Here is an 18,010-nt window from a genome sequence, read left to right as displayed (position 1 = left end):
TCTTACCATTGAGTGTACAACTCCTGTGAAGATTTGCTTTCCCAAAATGCAGCACCTCGCATTTATCTGAATTAAACTCCATCTGCCACTTCTCAGCCCATTGGCCCATCTGGTCAAGATCCTGTTGTAATCTGAGGTAACCCTCTTCGCTGTCCACTACACCTCCAATTTTGTGTCATCTGCAAACTTACTAACTGTACCTCTTATGTACGCATCCAAATCATTTATATAAATGACAAAAAGTAGAGGACCCAGCACCAATCCTTGTGGCACTCCACTGGTCACAGGCCTCCAGTCTGAAAAACAACCCTACACCACCGCCCTCTGTCTTCTACCTTTGAACCAGTTCTGTATCCCTGTATTCCATGAGATCTAACCTTGCTAATCAGTCTCCCATGGGGAACCTTGTTGAACGCTTCACTGAAGTCCATATAGATCATATCTACCTCTCTGCCCACATCAATCTTCTGTTACTTCCTCAAAAAACTCAATCAGGTTTGAGAGACATGATTTCCCATGCACAAAGCCATGTTGACTATCCCGAATCAGTCCTTGCCTTTCCAAGTATATGTATATCCTGTCCCTCAGGATTCCCTCCAACAACTTGCCCACCACTGACATCAGGCTCGCTGGTCTATAGTTCCCTGGCTTGTCCTTACCACACATCTTAAATAGTGGCTCTGCGTTAGTCTTCCGGCACCTCACCTGTGACCATCGATGACACAAAAATCTCAGCAAGAGGCCCAGCAATCACTTCTCTAGCTTCCCAGAGTTCTCAGGTACACCTGATCAGGTCCTGGATTTATCCACTTTTATGCGTTTCAAGACATCCAGCACTTCCTCCTCTGTAATCTGGACATTTTGCAAGATGTCACCATCTATTTCCCTACAGTCTATATCTTCCATATTCTTTTCCACAGTAAATACTGATGCAAAATCTTTAGTATCATTTAGTATCTCCCCCATTTTCTGCTGCTCCACACAAAGGCTGCCTTGCTGATCTTTGAGTGGCCCTATTCTCTCTAATTACCCTTTTGTCCTTAATGTATTTGTAAAAGCTCTTTGGATTCTCTTTAATTCTATTTGCCAAAGCTATCTAGTCATCCAGGATTCCCTATACCTACCAGCCTTCCCTTTCACCCTAACAGTAATATACTTTCTCTGGATTCTCGTTATCTCATTTCTGAAGGCTTCCCATTTTCTAGCCATCCCTTTACCTGCGAACATCTGCCCACAATCAGAGATTAGAGAAAAAATGTGACCAGATACAGAGTTGAGCGGCACCAGTATACAATGCAGATCCTGACCTCCATTAATCAGTTGATGCCACCAAAGAGCAGCATGTAGTTGAGGAAGTGGAAGGACCTTCAGAGGATGCCAAAGGTAACAACGCTCAGACAGACCAAGAAGCTATTGTCAGAGGGGATTTGGCAAAATGATCGAATAACACTTCCAATGATTTTTAAAAATCAAAAACCAAGTCAAGAATAGATATGTCACATTCACAAGCTGATATTTATGTGGTGCTGAGAAACTAAACTTGAAACCCAGGAAAACCATGCTACCAACCTCGAATAACTGTCGAGTCTGGTCACTTGTGGAAGCTGTTGAACTGGAGCCATTTTCAGTATTTCTATAAGAATTCCAAATATTGCATAATTAACAATTTTTGTAAGATTTTCTAACTATTTATTACAGATTAATACACAAAAAAAAAGCAGGCTACTTCATCATGCCAAATGCAAGGTTAAAGTCAGGGACCAAGTCAAAACTAGACAGCAATGCCAGTTTCAGTTAAAAAATGTGTTTTTGTGTTTCAAAAATTCCAACAGTTCCCTAGAAGAATGGAATATATTGTGCAAAGGTCTTAAATCCCTGGAAAAAACTCTAGACCCACTGTTCACCTATCCTTGGAAGATTGTTGTCTGCTGCTTCCAAGACCCTTCAAGGTTGGCAGCCATTTACTAAAGCAAAAGGTTTTATTGTTCATGTTACTTCAAAAGCAATGTAATTAGCATACTCTGTAGAGCAGAATTGACAAAATGATCAGCCCTACTCTCAGTAATTCCTTAGTTATTAAAAGCAAGAAAACAGAGGGAGGACTTTCAATCAAAATGCAAATACTTAGAAAGCTGCTATTTTGGGTTCCCCAACTTATCAGTGGACAGCAGTTTAAGCAGATGCATTGTAAACTATGCAGATCAGCAGAGATCCAGCATTCAATGCTGACTTGCAGGAATCAGAGGACAAACGTCCACTATGTGAACAATCAGCAATGACACAATCTTGTCAGTTCTGAAAACAATGAGCTGCAACACGAGAGGCATTCTTATCTTCACATTGCTAGTAGAATGAATGCTGGAGTTGAACGTTCAATGGACAAAATGGAAAATACATTAATGACTTTTTGAGTCTTATTAGCTCCTAAGCCAGATAATTTGAATTAAATATATAAAGACAGCTTTCAACAGTTAAGCCAATTCCACTAGAAAGGAGTTCTCCTTCCTCCAATTCCTATACTCCTCCCAGCCACCCCTGAAGGTAGAAACAAATGCTTGCAGTGCCTTACAGTATCTCACCACGAAGTGGCTTTTTTTTGATATGCAGTCTGAAAGAACATTATTTTTGGAATGTGGAAAAGGCAAGACAAGTGGAAAATCAAGACATGAACAACACACTGAAGGCCTTTCAGTGTTGTTCAATATGTAGAATTTACTTTCCCTATTAATTCTCAACACAATAGCAAATAGCTCATAATGCAGCAATACCACAAAGGCTGTTAGGAGACAAAAAAAATTAGAGTCAGTTTGAACAGAAATTAAAATGCAGCTCTGAAAGTATCAAATTATTTTCTTGGCTACAAAGTATCTGTGTCAACAGAACAGAAATGTTTCACTCATGAAATGCAATCACAATTTCTGTATAGGCACATAACACTGTACCTTCTGGGAGAGTTCTTGCAGCAGGATATTCCATGGTATTCAAAAGTATAGCAAGACTGAAAACAGTAGCTAAAGTAGCTAGATTAGCATAAGAATTTTTTTTTGCAGAATATAAAAGGCCTCTGAAAAAAAACGAGGCAATTCATTTGAAATGAATCTGTTTTACAATCTTTTAATAAATCAATTCAGTATGATGGAAACAGCTTTCAAACGCAGCATCTTTCCAGCCCATTGATGTTAAGCATCATTTGCAATGGGTACATGAAAATTCAGTAAATTTGCTCCACTGGAAAATGTGCTGAATATTAAGTAAAAAATGTAAATACGAATGTATTTTCTCAAGCATCTTGCAAATGTATTCTGGTACAGAGACTAAATCTTTTCTAGACGAGCAACCTCCCCTGTATCGTATAACTTACTGTGAATAATGTGCTATTAAATTATATTGGCACAATGGTTTTGTGTACAATATTGAAGTCACATTTATCTAGCCTGTCTTTCCGAGATTTACCAACATGTTTAAATAAGCACAAACCCAAGATTCATTGATCAGGCCATGAAATTGGCTTATTTCTGTTCCTTTCAGCCCCTAGAACCTGCTCGATCATTCAATAGGACCATGGCTGATCCAATGTTCCTCATGTATGTTTTCCTGCCATTTCTCCATTATCCTTAATTTCATTACTAATCAAGAATCAACCTATCTAGCTACCTATCTATCACAGCCTTAAAAATACAGAAAGATTCTACCCCATTGCTTTCAGTGACAAAGAATTCTAAAGTCTTTCAGAGAAGAGAAATTCCTCCTCACCTCAGTCCTAAACTGGCAGCCCTCAATTCTGAGTGAAGTGTGTCGACAAATGCCTTTAAATTTCCAGCTCAATCTATAAATTTCCCTCACTAAAAGCAAATGCTCTGCAATTGAAATGTTCTGCAACTAAAATGATTGTCACTCTTATTATTTCAACCATTTATATGCTAAATTCATCATATCAAAGATTTAATTGGGAAGTCAGAGGATGCGCTGAAGGATGAAGCTCAGGCATAGCAAAAATTAAGATGTACTTGGAAGATCTATACACAAGAGTAAAGTATTAACTAGTGACTCATTATGTTGCTCAGTGGGTCAGAATGTTTTCCCAGACCAAGGGTTTTTTTAAAAATAGCCAGCTCAGAGTCAGTCCCTAGAACGAGGAGAGTCTCTGAATCCCCTGTTTATAATATTTTTTTTTAAAAACTGCCACGCAGCAATAATTGTTGCTGGTTAAATTTTTTTTAAAAATCCTCACACTACCGTCTAACAGCGGTAGTGTTTATTTATTCCTCAGCACCCATGTTGTGTGTACAGGTGTAGGACACAGTGAAAAAAAATGAGTGCAGAAAATGTTATTCATATTCCATCACCAGGAAGAAAGGAAACACTCGAGTGGCCAGTGACAAGCAGAGACCTTCTCAACAAAGGGCAATACTAAGTGATCAAAAACGTGAAAGGGAGAGCAGGGATTAAATCAAAATAGAACCAGAGAGGGAAATAGAACACTCCACACCCTGCGGGGCCCACCTCTTCCTGAAAACCTCCAGAGTGTTGGTAGACACTGCGTGCTCCTTCTCCAGGGAGACCTGAGCTCGAATGTAAGAAGGGCAGGCAATCGGCCATAAAAACCCCCTCAACAGCCCAGTGCCTGGGAGCTGTTTATGGCCAGCTGGCCCAGGAACAGACCCGTGAGCAGGTTCTCTGACCTATCCTCCCCACCAGGTGCCCAAATATCAGGAGCATGGGGCTGAAGTACAACCAAAAATAGAAAATAAAATCCTTAAGAAAACCAAAAAGGAAGTGCAGATGCCCACACCCCATATGGACATGGTCCACGGACTCCACAACACCACAAAACAAGCAGTTGGGCTGGGAATTCATGAACCACCGCAATCTGCGGTTGCAAGGGACTGCTGCGTGCAGCGCCTTCCACCCCAGATCCCCAAGAGAAAGGAGGAGGACTACCATGTAGATGGCCCTCCACTGGGTATCCCTACTGCCTGGTGGCAAATAAGCACTCCAAGGTGTGTCCAGGTAGTTGGATAAAGAGAAAAGAGGTGAATGGTGTGCAACAGCAGTCGATATAGGGACCGCCGTTTTACATCCACGAAGGGGATGAAACTAAAACTCTGGAGGCGGCTCAGGTTGTGGGCACAGGCTTCCATGGGAGGTGCGGGACCTTGGGGCCAGTAAAATTCCGTCCAGGGACCAAGGGTTTTATACTCAATATTATTAATGAAAACACATTTATTGGCGTATGTAGCAATGAATGGGAAGGAGGCTTGAAGGTTCACAGTACTTGAGGCATTATGCACTTTTGCTGAAGCTGAGTGGAAAGAGGAAATATGCAGTTCTTGAATTTAGAAGCGCTGTGGAAAGAGACACAATCAAATAACTTTTTTGAGGAAGTAACATTCCAAGTGTTGCGATTAACCACACAAGTGGCGATAGTTTCAAATACCATGTCAAAACTCCATGTCAAGGTCGACTAGGCAACCTCAAAGTCATGGCATCAGGGCAAACATTGCATGATTGAGAAATTGAGGAAGATAGAAAACAAATGGCACAGGGATCAGGAGTTGCATTCATAAGTTTTAAAAGAACATTATAATGATTACAAACATGATTAATGATATGCCAAGTAAAAGATCCCTTGGTTAGAGGCAAAAAAAAAAACTGCAGATGATGGAATCCAAAACAGACAGGCAGGAGACTGGAAGAACGCAGCAAGCCAGACAGCATCAGGAGTTGGAGAAGTCAACATTTCGGGTGTAACTCTTCTTCAGGACTGGGAGTGGGTGTGGGGGCAGTTACAGGTAAAGGGGATGGTGGGGGCAGGGTGGTGAAGTGGGGATAGGTGAAGACAGGCAGAGGGTATGACTTGGTTGATCAACAGGAGGAATGAATCTAGTTGGTGGCAGGGTGGAGTGGAAGGGAGGAGGGGCTGGGAAGAGAGGTTATTTGAAATTGGAGAAATCAATGTTCAGTGAGCTATAGGCTGCCCAGGTGGAAGAGGTGGTGTTGTTCCTCCAATTTGCGGTTTGGTTCATTGTGGCAATGGAGGAGGCGGCCAAGGATGGCCCTGCGAGCCCGATAGATGTTCAGTGAACTGTTCCCTAAGTTTACATGGTGGTCTTCTCTGCATCGGGGAGGCCACATCAGGAGCACCTAATGCAGTAAATGACATTGAAAAAGAGGCAGGTAAACATCCAGCTCACCTGGAAGGACTGGTTGGGGCCCTGAATGGAAACGACAGGGGTGGTGTACTGGCAGTTTTGAATCTTTTCCGGTTGCAGGGGAAGGTACCCAGGGGTTCAGGGGGTGTTGGTGGGGAGAGTGGCACAAACCAAAGACTGTTGAAGGGAACAGTCCTTCTGGAAGGCAGAAAGGGATGGGAAGGGGAAGATGTTCTTGGTGGGGTCTCGTTGGAGTTGGCAAAAGTGTTTAAAGATGACGGTTTGGATGTGGAGGTTGGTAGGGTGGTAGGTGAGGACAAGGGGGACTCTGTCTTTATTGCATTTGTGGGGGAGTGGATTTAGAGCAATGGAACGGGGAATGGAGGTAGTGCAGTGGAGGAAAAGCATGCTGTTCGAAATAGGTGGGCATCTGGGATGCTTGGGAGTGGAATGTCTCCTCGTCCGAGCAGATGCAGAGGTGGGTCTATAGTAAACGTCCTTCTGGAAACTGTCGCTGGAGATGGAAACAGAGAGTTCAAGAAAAGGGAGGGAGATATCAGAGTTGGACCAAGCGACTTTGAGGGCTGGAAGGAAGTTATGGGCAAAGTCAATGAACTGCTCGAGTTCAGGATGCTGCACTGATGCAGTCATTGGGGTAACAGCGGAGGAGTTGGGGCATAGCGTCTGTGTAGGTACTGAAGGGGGGCTGTTCAACATAGCCGACAGAGGCAGGTGTACCTGGAGCCCATCCAAATGCCCATGGATTTGGAGGAATTGGGAGGAGTTGAAGGAAAAGTTTGAGGGTGAGGACCAGTTTGGCAAGGCAGAAGAGGTATTGGTGGAGAGGGCTGGATGGGTCGATTGGAGAGGAAAAAGGAGGGCCTGGAGGCCATCTTTGTGGGGTATGGATGTACATAAGGACTCCACGTTCACAGTGAAGATAAAGCATTGGGGATCCCTGCCTACACAGTGCTCATTCTTAATGTACTTTCGATAAAGTTCAGCACTTAATAACATTTCATTGTGCATGCAATACATTGCTTATTCTCTGCAATTCTTTTTTCGGTGCCAAACAAAATGCAGCCAATCATTCACAAATACACTCTGCTAGATTTCATTCTGATACCCATAGCTGTATATCATAGCTTTTATCATCATTATCATTTTTCAGCCAATCCACTTGCAATCTCATCACATGTGGAACATTATGTTACAAAGGTTTCTTGAAATAGTTTATTAAAAATAATGAAATCCTGGTTATGACATTGCTGTACAAAGATGTAGTTTACCTTGGTACGTGATCGAGTAGTTCTTCTATGAAGCCAGAATCACATCTTGGACATGTATATTCCTGAAGATAGATTAAAATAACATCAGAAGGCAGGAAAAGATAGAGATTTGAATTTCTGTCACAGACCCTAACAAAAACTGATAATATTGGGTTTAAAAAGTATGCAGATTTGTCCCGGATTACAAACTCAAACTCATCATTTTCTGTTAGATATTGACAAACATCTAAAAAAAGGTTAATTTAACCAACTGCTAGAAGATGGGTAGACATTCGGATTTTCTTCGCGCTTTTCCAGCGATCACTTTGTCTTCATATCAAATACAGGAACACACAAATACTGTTGTCCAAAAACTGGAAATGTTTGAAAAGCAGCCACTGTTAAATGTAAGCTGCATTACACATTCTAATTTAATCAATTTACTTGGACAATTCAGATAAAATCCAGAGGACCAGAGAACTGCTCTCTCATTAAAAAGAAAACTGGTGGTAGTTTAACCCGAGTGTCACAGGCAAGGGGAAAGGTTGAGAAGGAGACACCTTCATGGTAACCTCAGTCAACATGAGAACGGAAGCCGTGCTGTTGACATCATTCTGCATTGCAAACCAGTCATCCAGCCAACTGAGCTAACCAACACTCAGCAATTCAGATAGGTGATACAACATGGTATCACTGTTATATTTTCATTCTTTCTGTAGCACTATTCTCTCCACATGTTCAAAATAACTTTCAATACCACCTAATCTGGCTCAACTCACTGCATAAGTTGTCCTCCACCACAAATTCTGGCAAAATCCAAAATCTGGCATAGAATCAGTTCCAAAGCTTCAGGTTTTGAAGTTAACTTGTAAGTAGCAGCAAAGAAACTGCAGCTAAAGCGACCACATTGTACATTACAAAATTTAAATACCCTTCTTCATTACTTGTTATTTTTAAAAATAACTTCAGAAAGAGGAAAAGGAAATGCAGTTGCAACACCTCTATTCAACAACAGCATAGTAAAAACCTTACTTTTGAATTAACCAGTAATCACTTTACAGAATCTTGTAACTAGTTGGTGCACATTTAATAAATCAGACAATACTTCAAAAGTATCCCCTTAGCCTTCTTCAAAGAAAAAAAAGTCACTATCAGGAACCCTTACCAACAGGTGTTGGTTGGTTCCTCTTTGGCACTTCCAGGCAATGATGCTGTCTGGCATAGAGGTGTCAGTCTGAACAAGCTCATTAGGTGATGTTCCATTCAGACTTTCAGATCAAAACATATAGAGTTACAGCTGAAGCTTGAAATTTCACAACATTAGTTCAAAGTTCTGGCATATGCCTCAGCAACTTTTATGGTTTTATTCCAATCATGATTGGGGCAACAGCAAGTGAGACGTCCTGTGTGCTACGAGGTGCAAAATGTAATTTCAGCTTGACAATTCTTGCTGATTTAGATACATAACAAATATTAAAAAAAACTAGCTGATAAATCACTAAATAGACTAACTATTGGTAATGTTAGTAAAAATTAACAGTGCTTGAAACATCCTCAATTCAATCACTGACCCTGTATCACTTTGCACCACAAAGTACTAGATAGAAACTACTAATTACAATACAAATGATCCACACTTGCATCGAAATCAAATGCTTCACCAATTTTCTGATCATCACACTCCTGATTTACTAGTCGGCAAATCTTCAAATCACTTCTTCAATCAATCAAGTGTAGTAAATGCAATTTATATAATAAATTAGTCGTGGGATAAATTACAAAATAGTGCCTAGTTCCACAGAGTAAGCATTGCCATTTCATTTAAAAAGTAATATATATTTTCTGCTATGCACACAAGTTCTTCGCAGTCACATTTAACTTTCAGCACATTTTAACAAAATATGTCTTCACAAAAGCAGAGTAAATTGGAAAACAAATCATACTTAACTAACAAATGATTGCATTCAATTACAGTTTTGACAGCTTTCCCGCAAAGTCCTGGAATCATTTTCCTGTGCTCTATATTTATAGGAAGAACTGTTTAAAAAAATTAAATAACAATGATGTTTTGTTAATGGCTAATCGATTCTAAAAATTGACTCCGTAAAGAGGTTTACAATTATAATGGCACATTTCTGACAATAAGAAAACATTTCAAAACAGAGTCAAGACAGATAACATATCTTTCCCATGTGTATTTCTGATATATCCCTCTCTTGTACTTATGGCAGAAGAAAGCCTCTAGACTCATGCAGCTAATAGGTGGAATAGTGACTACACCCCTTCCCTGTGGGATGTGTCTGAACAAATAGTCACTCCTCTGCTTCCCTGTGGATTCGCCACAGCTAGTCAATATACTTGCAGCAGTTATTTCCAGCTATCTAGAGTGAATTAATTTATTCCCAAACAATCTTTGTATTATTCTGAGATCGGCACACAGTGATACTATTCCTGCACTGGCCACCTGTCCCACATTCTTCACACTTGTGAACAGTGCATCATAGTCATTTTTCAGACTGCAATAAAACAGGAGTGTACTAAACAGAAGCATGTGTTTGGTTCAAAGAATAAAGAGGCAGTTTACAAATGCTACGTGTGATTCTTTTCAACTCGTATTTTTGTTTAAATATGAACAATAAAGTTTATGCTTTCTTTCCCCATTCATTCATTCTTCTAAAAGTCTTTTTCCCCAGAAACACAGCATGTAGAGGATACACTTGATTGTATCACAAAATAACCAAGACAAAATAAATTTCAGGGTTGATAATGCTACAGTTATGATTAATTACAATTAAATTTAAAATTATAACAATTGCTAGTTACTTAAAGCTTCTTGGCTGCACTAGAAGTTACATTAAACACAGAGCATAGAAACAGTTCCACTCAGCCCAAATTGTTCTGACATTTATACACCAGACTCATCTTAGCTTTTCCACATTTCTTTCTACTCAAAATTTTCTCTAACAGATTTCCCCGGCCACTTCCTGCAGAGAATTCCACATGCCATCCACTTAATTTACCATTTGGATTTATACATAAATATCTTTATTTACAACATCCTGTTTTCAAATTACATGTGGCAACGTGCTCTCCATATTCATCCTGTCCAGTCCATTTCACAATTTTAAAGACCTTTCTCAGATCAACTGATCACCTTCTTAAAAATGTGCTCAGACTTTACAAATAGTTTCAAACCTCTCACTTAGAGTCAGAGTCATAGAGATGTACAGCATGGAAACCGACCCTTCGGTCGAACCCATCCATGCCGACCAGATATCCCACCCAATCTAGTCCCACCTGCCAGCACTCGGCCCATATCCCTCCAAACCCTGGCATTATTCTTGTACTTTCTCCAATGCTTTTATGCCCTTAAGAAAATTAGGTGTTGCCAGTGTTGGACTGGGGTGTACAAAATTAAAAATCTCACATCACCAGGTTATACTCCAACAGATTTACTTGGAAGTAGTAGCTGTCGGAGCGTTGCTCCTTCGTCAGGTAGCCTTCGTCAAGGAGCAGCACTCCAAAAACAAGTACTCCCAAATAAGCCTGTTGGACTGTAACCTGGTGTTGCGGGATTTTTATTTTAAGATAATGAGCAACAGAAAAGTTCCACGGAACTTCAAATAAAGCCTAACCAGGTTTGCATTCAACTTTAAAATAGCTTCACGATAATTAAAATTCTGTGTTTTAGAAATAAATCCAGTGCTTTGATGATCTATGTTTCATGTTTTGCTCATATCTATTCCAAGATCCTTTTACTCAGACAAATCTCAGATTCTTTTGTCAAATGCTAATGACATTTTTATTTGTCCTATTACAATGCGTTAATACTGTAACTACTTATTGATGCTCAACTTAGCTTGCCACTTCACTGCCCAGCCTGCAAATTTTCAAAAGATAAAAATCATACAACACCAGGTTATAGTCCAACAGGTTTATTTGGAAGCACTAGCTTTTGGAGCATTGCTCCTTCATCAGGTATTTGCCTGATCAAGGTGCAGTGCCCCGAAAGCGTGTACTTCCAAATAATGTTGGACTATAACCTGGTGTCGTATGATTCTTAACTTTGTACATCCCAGTCTAACACCAGCAACTTCAAATCATCCAAGTTTTCAGATGGCTTAATATATTTTGGTGCAAATCATCCTCAAATTTAGAATATTACACAAATGGTACTGGTTGCCAAATCCAAATTATGCAAGTCAGTTATGATTAAGAGTGCTCCTCGCATGAATCTTTGTGGAACATTGATATCTAGCTTCCTTCAAAACAGAAATAATGACACTTTCTATTTCTTGAGCCAGTTGTTATCCAATTTTTGTCCAATGACTTAATCAATTTTGCCCTGAGCCCTACATGCTATCCATTATCAATGGCCTTTTACAAACTAAAGTATACAACTCCCATTTACTCCTTCTACTATGTTTCTAAGGATGCTGTCAGCTTAAGCACGAATTTAGGCCGTCAGAATCCATATTGATTTTTTATTTCAACTTTGCTCTTTTGTATATAGAGAAGGCATTCGTTAGCTGATATACATACATAACTCAGACCTAAGACTGACAAAATAATCAAAATAAAAGACAATTATTTCCTCACTTTTACCCGGTCTTAAATATTCAATTCAAGCTCATCCTCTAACCCTTGTATATTCTTGTTTATCTGATTTCCCTTGGTATATCACTACTACTACACCCACTTGTTACATTCAATTTTTCTTTAGCTCTTTATTGACTTAGAGCACAGCATAATTATTCTGATCTGATTTTTAACTGGAAGACATTTCTCTTGAATTAAATTATTTTTAAAAAATTGAGTTACTAATTTTAAACATATATCACTGATCTTTATTTTCAAGATTGTCTTCCAGTTTAGCTTTTGCTCCACCCTCATTCCCCCATTTTTTTTCCCCCAATCTAGTTTTTATCCTACTTAACACTATTCTTGATTCTAAATCAAGAGGTTTAATTTGTTTCGATCACTACTATTAAAATGCTCACCACCTCCTCTGACTGTTCTGGTTCATCAGCCCTTCTAAAATCAGCAGCAATTGTTTTTTTTAAAACTTCTTGCTTACAAAGAAAAGAGTTCTGTACACACTTACTCCCCAATATTTCCATTGCCAGTTTATTGGGGAAAGTTGACAGCTCCAATTATTTTATGGCTGATTCTCACTTTGTAGGTTTGCCTACTTTTTTCTAATTTTCTTGCAATATTGGCAGTCTATAATACACTTACTAGAGAGTGTTGAACCCATCAGCCTTCAACTCAATCCATAAGAACTCTGTGCCTATTTTACTGTAACTTTTATTTCTAAAATTATATCATTAATTTTCCTCATTGGCAGTTAGCTTCTAAACTACTTCAGGCAACTATATTTATGCAGATTGGAATCTCCTATTGCACCACTGATCCAGAATCTGGTTTCCAGCATCTGCAGTTATTGTTTTTACCTTGTTGATTTTAACCCGACTGCGAATCCTCTTGCAAGGATGCCTGCCTTGAAGAAGTTTTCCTCCTCTCTCTACAAGAATCTATGCTACTCTCTCCCCACCCCCACCTAGCTTATCTCTCCACACTTCAGGCTCTCTGCCTTTATTCCTGATGAAGGGCCTTTGCCCGAAATGTCGATTTCGCTGCTCGTTGGATGCTGCCTGAATTGCTGTGCTCTTCCAGCACCACTGATCCAGAATCTGGAATCTCATACAGGCTAGTTAATATGTTCTCAACTTTAGCAAACCTAACAAGGATTTATTTTGCTGATACCAGCATCTTACTTCTAGTTGTTGTATTCTAAATTAATGGAATTCAGATTATTTAATTAGCCTCACTGGATTTAGTCGCTCATCCTCGATATTACTAGTCCAATATCATAATCAACACATTTATTACCTTTGAAAAGTTGGAGGAGGGGTGATGGGATGGGGAAGGGAGGGGAGCTGCTAAAGTCTGACAACAATGTTCAACGCTTCCATTAAGGAGAGCAGCAGTGAAATAAATCAATACACAGCCAATACAAAGGAACAAAAACAATTTTGCGTGGGCACAACTGCAGAATATTAGAATTTTGCAGATGATTTTAGCTTGTCACGTACTCAGATGAATAGTGAAAATCTTATAAGTTGCCACTTACAGCGCCATTTTAGGTACAAAGGTACCTAGGTACAATTTCTTCAGTTACAAATTAGTTACAGTGTAACAATATCACAAACACACAATACCTAGGTACAATCCTTAAGTTACAGAATAGAGAAATGAAGAAAAAGTTACATTATAGCTTAACACAGTATAACCATAGGTCAGAAAAACAAGCTAAGACAACATTCCAGTCTCTTTCCAAGGACTGTCTGAAGCAGATCAGCACAGGGGGCCTCCACGTGGTCTGACCACCGGCTGCCGTCCCACCCCCACTTCAGGCCGCTGACGTCCCTGTTCCGGGCTGCCAATCCCACTTAGAGGCCGGGGCCGGGTGTCCAAAGTCAACAGAAGAGAGAAGAGGGAGAAAAAGAGAGAGAACAAGTTCCAGCAAGAGCATCCTACTCTGCCGCCATGTTACCATAATGCAGTGTCTATTGCAAGGAACAAACTTTAACTAGGGAAAACCCATGCAGGAGTCTATTTTGTATGAAGTGCAAGTCGAACGGCTTGATTTTCCCCAATCGATTTTGTTGGTATTATTCCAGAATTACAAATTTATACAGTTTAATCAGTTTCCCTCTCATCCTTGTTAATTCTCGTGAATGCAGCCCAGTTGAACCAATGACCATTCTATCAGCCTACTGAATCTTCCCTGCACACTCTGTGACAAGTATGCCTTTTCTTAGGTAGGGAAACCAAAACTGCATACAACATCACAAGCTATGGTCCTACCAAGGTCCTTATAAAGGCAGTAAGACATCCCTACTTCTGAAACCAAATCTTCTTTCAATGAAAGCTGAAAAATGTGTTGCTGGAAAAGCGCAGGTCAGGCAGCATCCAAGGAGCAAAAGAATCGAGCAGGGAGAAGGGCTTGTGCCCGAAACGTCGATTCGTCTACTCCTTGGATGCTGCCTGACCTGCTGCGTTTTTCCAGCAACACATTTTTCAGCTCTGATCTCCAGCATCTGCAGTCCTCACTTTCTCCTCTTTCAATGAAAGTCAATATACCATTTATCATCTTATTCTTGCTGCACCTGCCTATCTACTCATTGACTGATAGTCAAGGTCACCCAGATCCCCTTGTATATCCAATTTTTCCAGTATAATACCATTTAAATAATACTCTTCCTTTTTGTTTTTTTTGATACCAAACTCTGTAACTTCACATTTGGTCACACTGTATGCATCACTTATGCGTTTGCCGACTCACTCACTTGTCTAAATCAGCTTGAAGCCTCCTCGTATCTTCCTCAGAATCCCATCCAATCTTGTGCCCTCAGCATTTGTTTTCTCATACAGGTCATTTATATATAAATTGCAAATAGCTGGGCTCCAAGTACTGATCCTTGCAATATTCTACTAGTAACTGTTTACTGGTCTGTTCCCACTGTTTCCGGCTTGTCTACCAATTCTTGATCCATGCCAATATATTACTCCCTAGCCCTTACGTATTAACTTTGTCCACTAACCACTTACAGAAGACCTTCTTAAAAATGTATGTAAAACCAAGTACACCACATCGACTGGTTCTCCCTTACTTATTCTACTAGCTACACTCTTTAAAAAAAAAACTCCAGTGGATTCATTAAGCATGATTTAAGTATGGAGAGGTGATAGTTTAGTGGTATGTGCATTGGATTATCGATCCAGAGACTCAGGTAATGTTCTGGGTTCAATTCCTGCCACAATCAAAAAGGGAGTCTGGAATTAAGAGTCTAATGGTGGCTATCAATTCATTGATTATTGGAAAAGCCCATCTGGTTCACTAATGTCCTTTAGGTAAGGAAACTGCCATCTTTACCTAGCCTAGCCTACATATTACCTACAACAATATGGTTGACTCTTAACAATCCTCTTGGCAATTAGGGATAGGCAATAAGTTCTGACTTCAGCCTGTGAAGGAATAAAAAGAACTTTCACTGTTTCTGGCTTAAAATTCTGCCATCAGCAGAACTGCTTCTTCCATGTGAAATGCAGCAATTCTAGACCACTTTCTCAACAACAATTAAGGATTGCAATTACCAGCCTTGCTAGCATGCTCTTACATTCATTATCTAAAAGAAAAAGTTATGCAACAGAGTTTTTTTCCCCCCCCAAGACAGTGTACATGCCATCCTTGATTACTCCAAGGTACCCGACTCTAGCATGCAAAGTATGATCACTTATTATGACCATTCAAAACAGCTTCACAAGTGTCAACTGTTTTGGGCAATAATGATATTAATCCACTAATTAACCTGCTAATAATTCAACAATACTATTTGCGTGGACAAAATTGAACAGGTGACCAATAGAAGTGAAGACAGACTAGTAGATGTTGTCTGTACCACTTTAGCAAGGACTTCTACAAGATTCTGCATGGTACACTGGTTAGTAAAGTTAGATCATTCGGGATTCAGCGAAAGCCAGCCAACTGGATACTAGATTGCCTTGATGGTAGGAGATCGTTGTTCAGACTGGAGGCCTGTGACCAGTGGTGTGCCACAGAGTTGGTGCTGGGTCCATTGTTGCTCATCATTTATATAATTGATTTAAGATGGGAATAGAGGAGGTATGGTTAGTAAATTTATGAATGACAGTGCAGAAGGTCATCTAGGAGTAGAACAGGATTTTGATCAACTGGGCCAGTGGGTTAAGTGGCAGATGGAGTTTAATTCAGATAAATGCCAGGTGTTGCATGTTGGGAAGACAAACCAAGGCAGGACTTACACAGTTAATGGTCAGGCCCTGAGGTGTGTTGTCAAACACAGAGGCCGAGGGGTGCAGGTAAATAGTTCCTTGAAAGTGGTGTCATAGGTAGACATAGTGGTGAAGGTGGCATTTGGTACATTTGCTTTCATTGGTCAGACCATTGAGTACAGGAGTTGGGATGTCATGTTAGGTCACATTTGGAGTACTACACAATATCTTTCCTAATGCAGGGCAACCAGAAAAGTATTAAACTGGAAAGGGTGCAAAAGATTTAAGAATGTTACCAAGTCTGGAAGTTTGAGTTATAAGGAGATGCTGAATAGGCTGAGACTATTTTCCCCCTAGAGTGCAGGAGGCTGAGGGGTGACCTTAAAAAGATTTATAAAATCATGAAGGACACAGATAATGTGAATAGCCAAGGCCTTTTCCCTAATAACTTCTCATTGTAGCTTATCTTTATGAACTTCAGTACATATAGGCATGGACAATTAGAATCTCAAAAGGGGGAAAAAAAATGAAACATTTAGCTTTTAAAATTGAAATAAAGCATTTACACATATTAATGATTTTTTGCTCATTTCAGTCAAAAGTGAGCTTTTCTACAGCAGCAGTCGTATCTTACCCGAGGATGAATTTACATGGATTATAAAATCACTACCTCAAAAAGGTCAGACCAGATGCAACAAAGGTTAATGGTCCTGCTAGCACTGGATTTTGCTCCCAGTAAAGCAAATGGAGGAAACAATGCAAGCTATAAAAGTACTTAAATAAAGAAAATTGGCCATTGCATTTTCATCCAACAGTACCCACCACTAAAATCTTCAAGTCTCATATCATCTAATTTGGCATGGTTAGGAGATTGCAAAACTATCAATACTGCATTTTGATTTTAGCAAGGATAATGATGCCTTCAGTGATGTCTCTCACTTTATTAAAAAGTTTATATATTAATTGATCTTTTTAGACTGACCTGATTTAAAGTTACCATTTACTTTGTTTGAAATCAAAGAATGCTTGCACTAATGATGAGCTTATTGCATTGTTTTAGTATTTTGGTTGATTAGGTGAATGCTGTATGTTTCTGTATTTACGCAAAGCATGATGCCAATATATTAAAACAATTTTGTTTATTTGATCATGGAATATGGACATCATAATTAAACCATTTAAGCCTATTAAAATTCATCTAACAATCCTGTCCTTACTGTTCTATAGCAGCTTCTGTAATTCCAACACCATCATTTTAAAACCTCATCCTTGTCTTCAAATTCCCCAATGACCTCACCAATTGCTATCCTTGTATCATCATCCTATAGGTATTCGAGATTTCTCCACTCCTTCAAATATGACATCTTGCAAATCCCCAATTTTAATTGTCCTGTGCTTTTACCTGCCTTAGCCTTAAGCTAGACAATTTCAAACTCAACTCTACCAAACAGTATCTCCTTTTAAAAGATGCTGCTCAAAACCTTTTCCCTTGGTCAAATTTCTGATTATCAGTCCTATTATATAGTTAGAGTCAGAGACGTACAGCACGGAAACAGACCCTTCATTACAACTCGTCCATGCCGACCAGATATCCTAAACTAACATAGTCCCATTTGCCAGCAACTTGGCCCATATCCCTCTAAACTGTTCCTATTCATTTACCCAGACAGATGCCTTTTAAAATGTTGTGATTGTACCAGCCTCCACCATTTCTTCTGGCAGCTCATTCCATGCCTGTGCCACCCTGTGTGAAAACGTTGCCCCTTAGGTCTC

At 39.7% G+C, this 18,010-nt stretch overlaps 1 protein-coding gene across 2 annotated transcripts in view; it reads right to left on the bottom strand.

The window, feature by feature from the left end:
• rnf126 (ring finger protein 126) overlaps positions 1 to 18,010 on the bottom strand; it is a 49,475-nt gene that overhangs the window by 24,550 nt on the left and 6,915 nt on the right. For both annotated transcript variants that reach the window (XM_043721270.1, XM_043721271.1), the window contains exons 2-3: positions 7,442 to 7,503; positions 1,570 to 1,633 (exon numbers count right to left, since the gene is read on the bottom strand). In XM_043721270.1, coding sequence (XP_043577205.1) covers positions 1,570 to 1,633; positions 7,442 to 7,503 — 126 coding nt within the window. The remainder of the gene's footprint in view (positions 1 to 1,569; positions 1,634 to 7,441; positions 7,504 to 18,010) is intronic.

Source organism: Chiloscyllium plagiosum, chromosome 31 (genome assembly GCF_004010195.1).
Source record: "Chiloscyllium plagiosum isolate BGI_BamShark_2017 chromosome 31, ASM401019v2, whole genome shotgun sequence".
NCBI lineage: Eukaryota > Metazoa > Chordata > Chondrichthyes > Orectolobiformes > Hemiscylliidae > Chiloscyllium > Chiloscyllium plagiosum.
The sequence above is the reverse complement of the archived record's forward strand: the minus strand, read 5'-3'. Positions and strand labels throughout refer to the sequence as shown.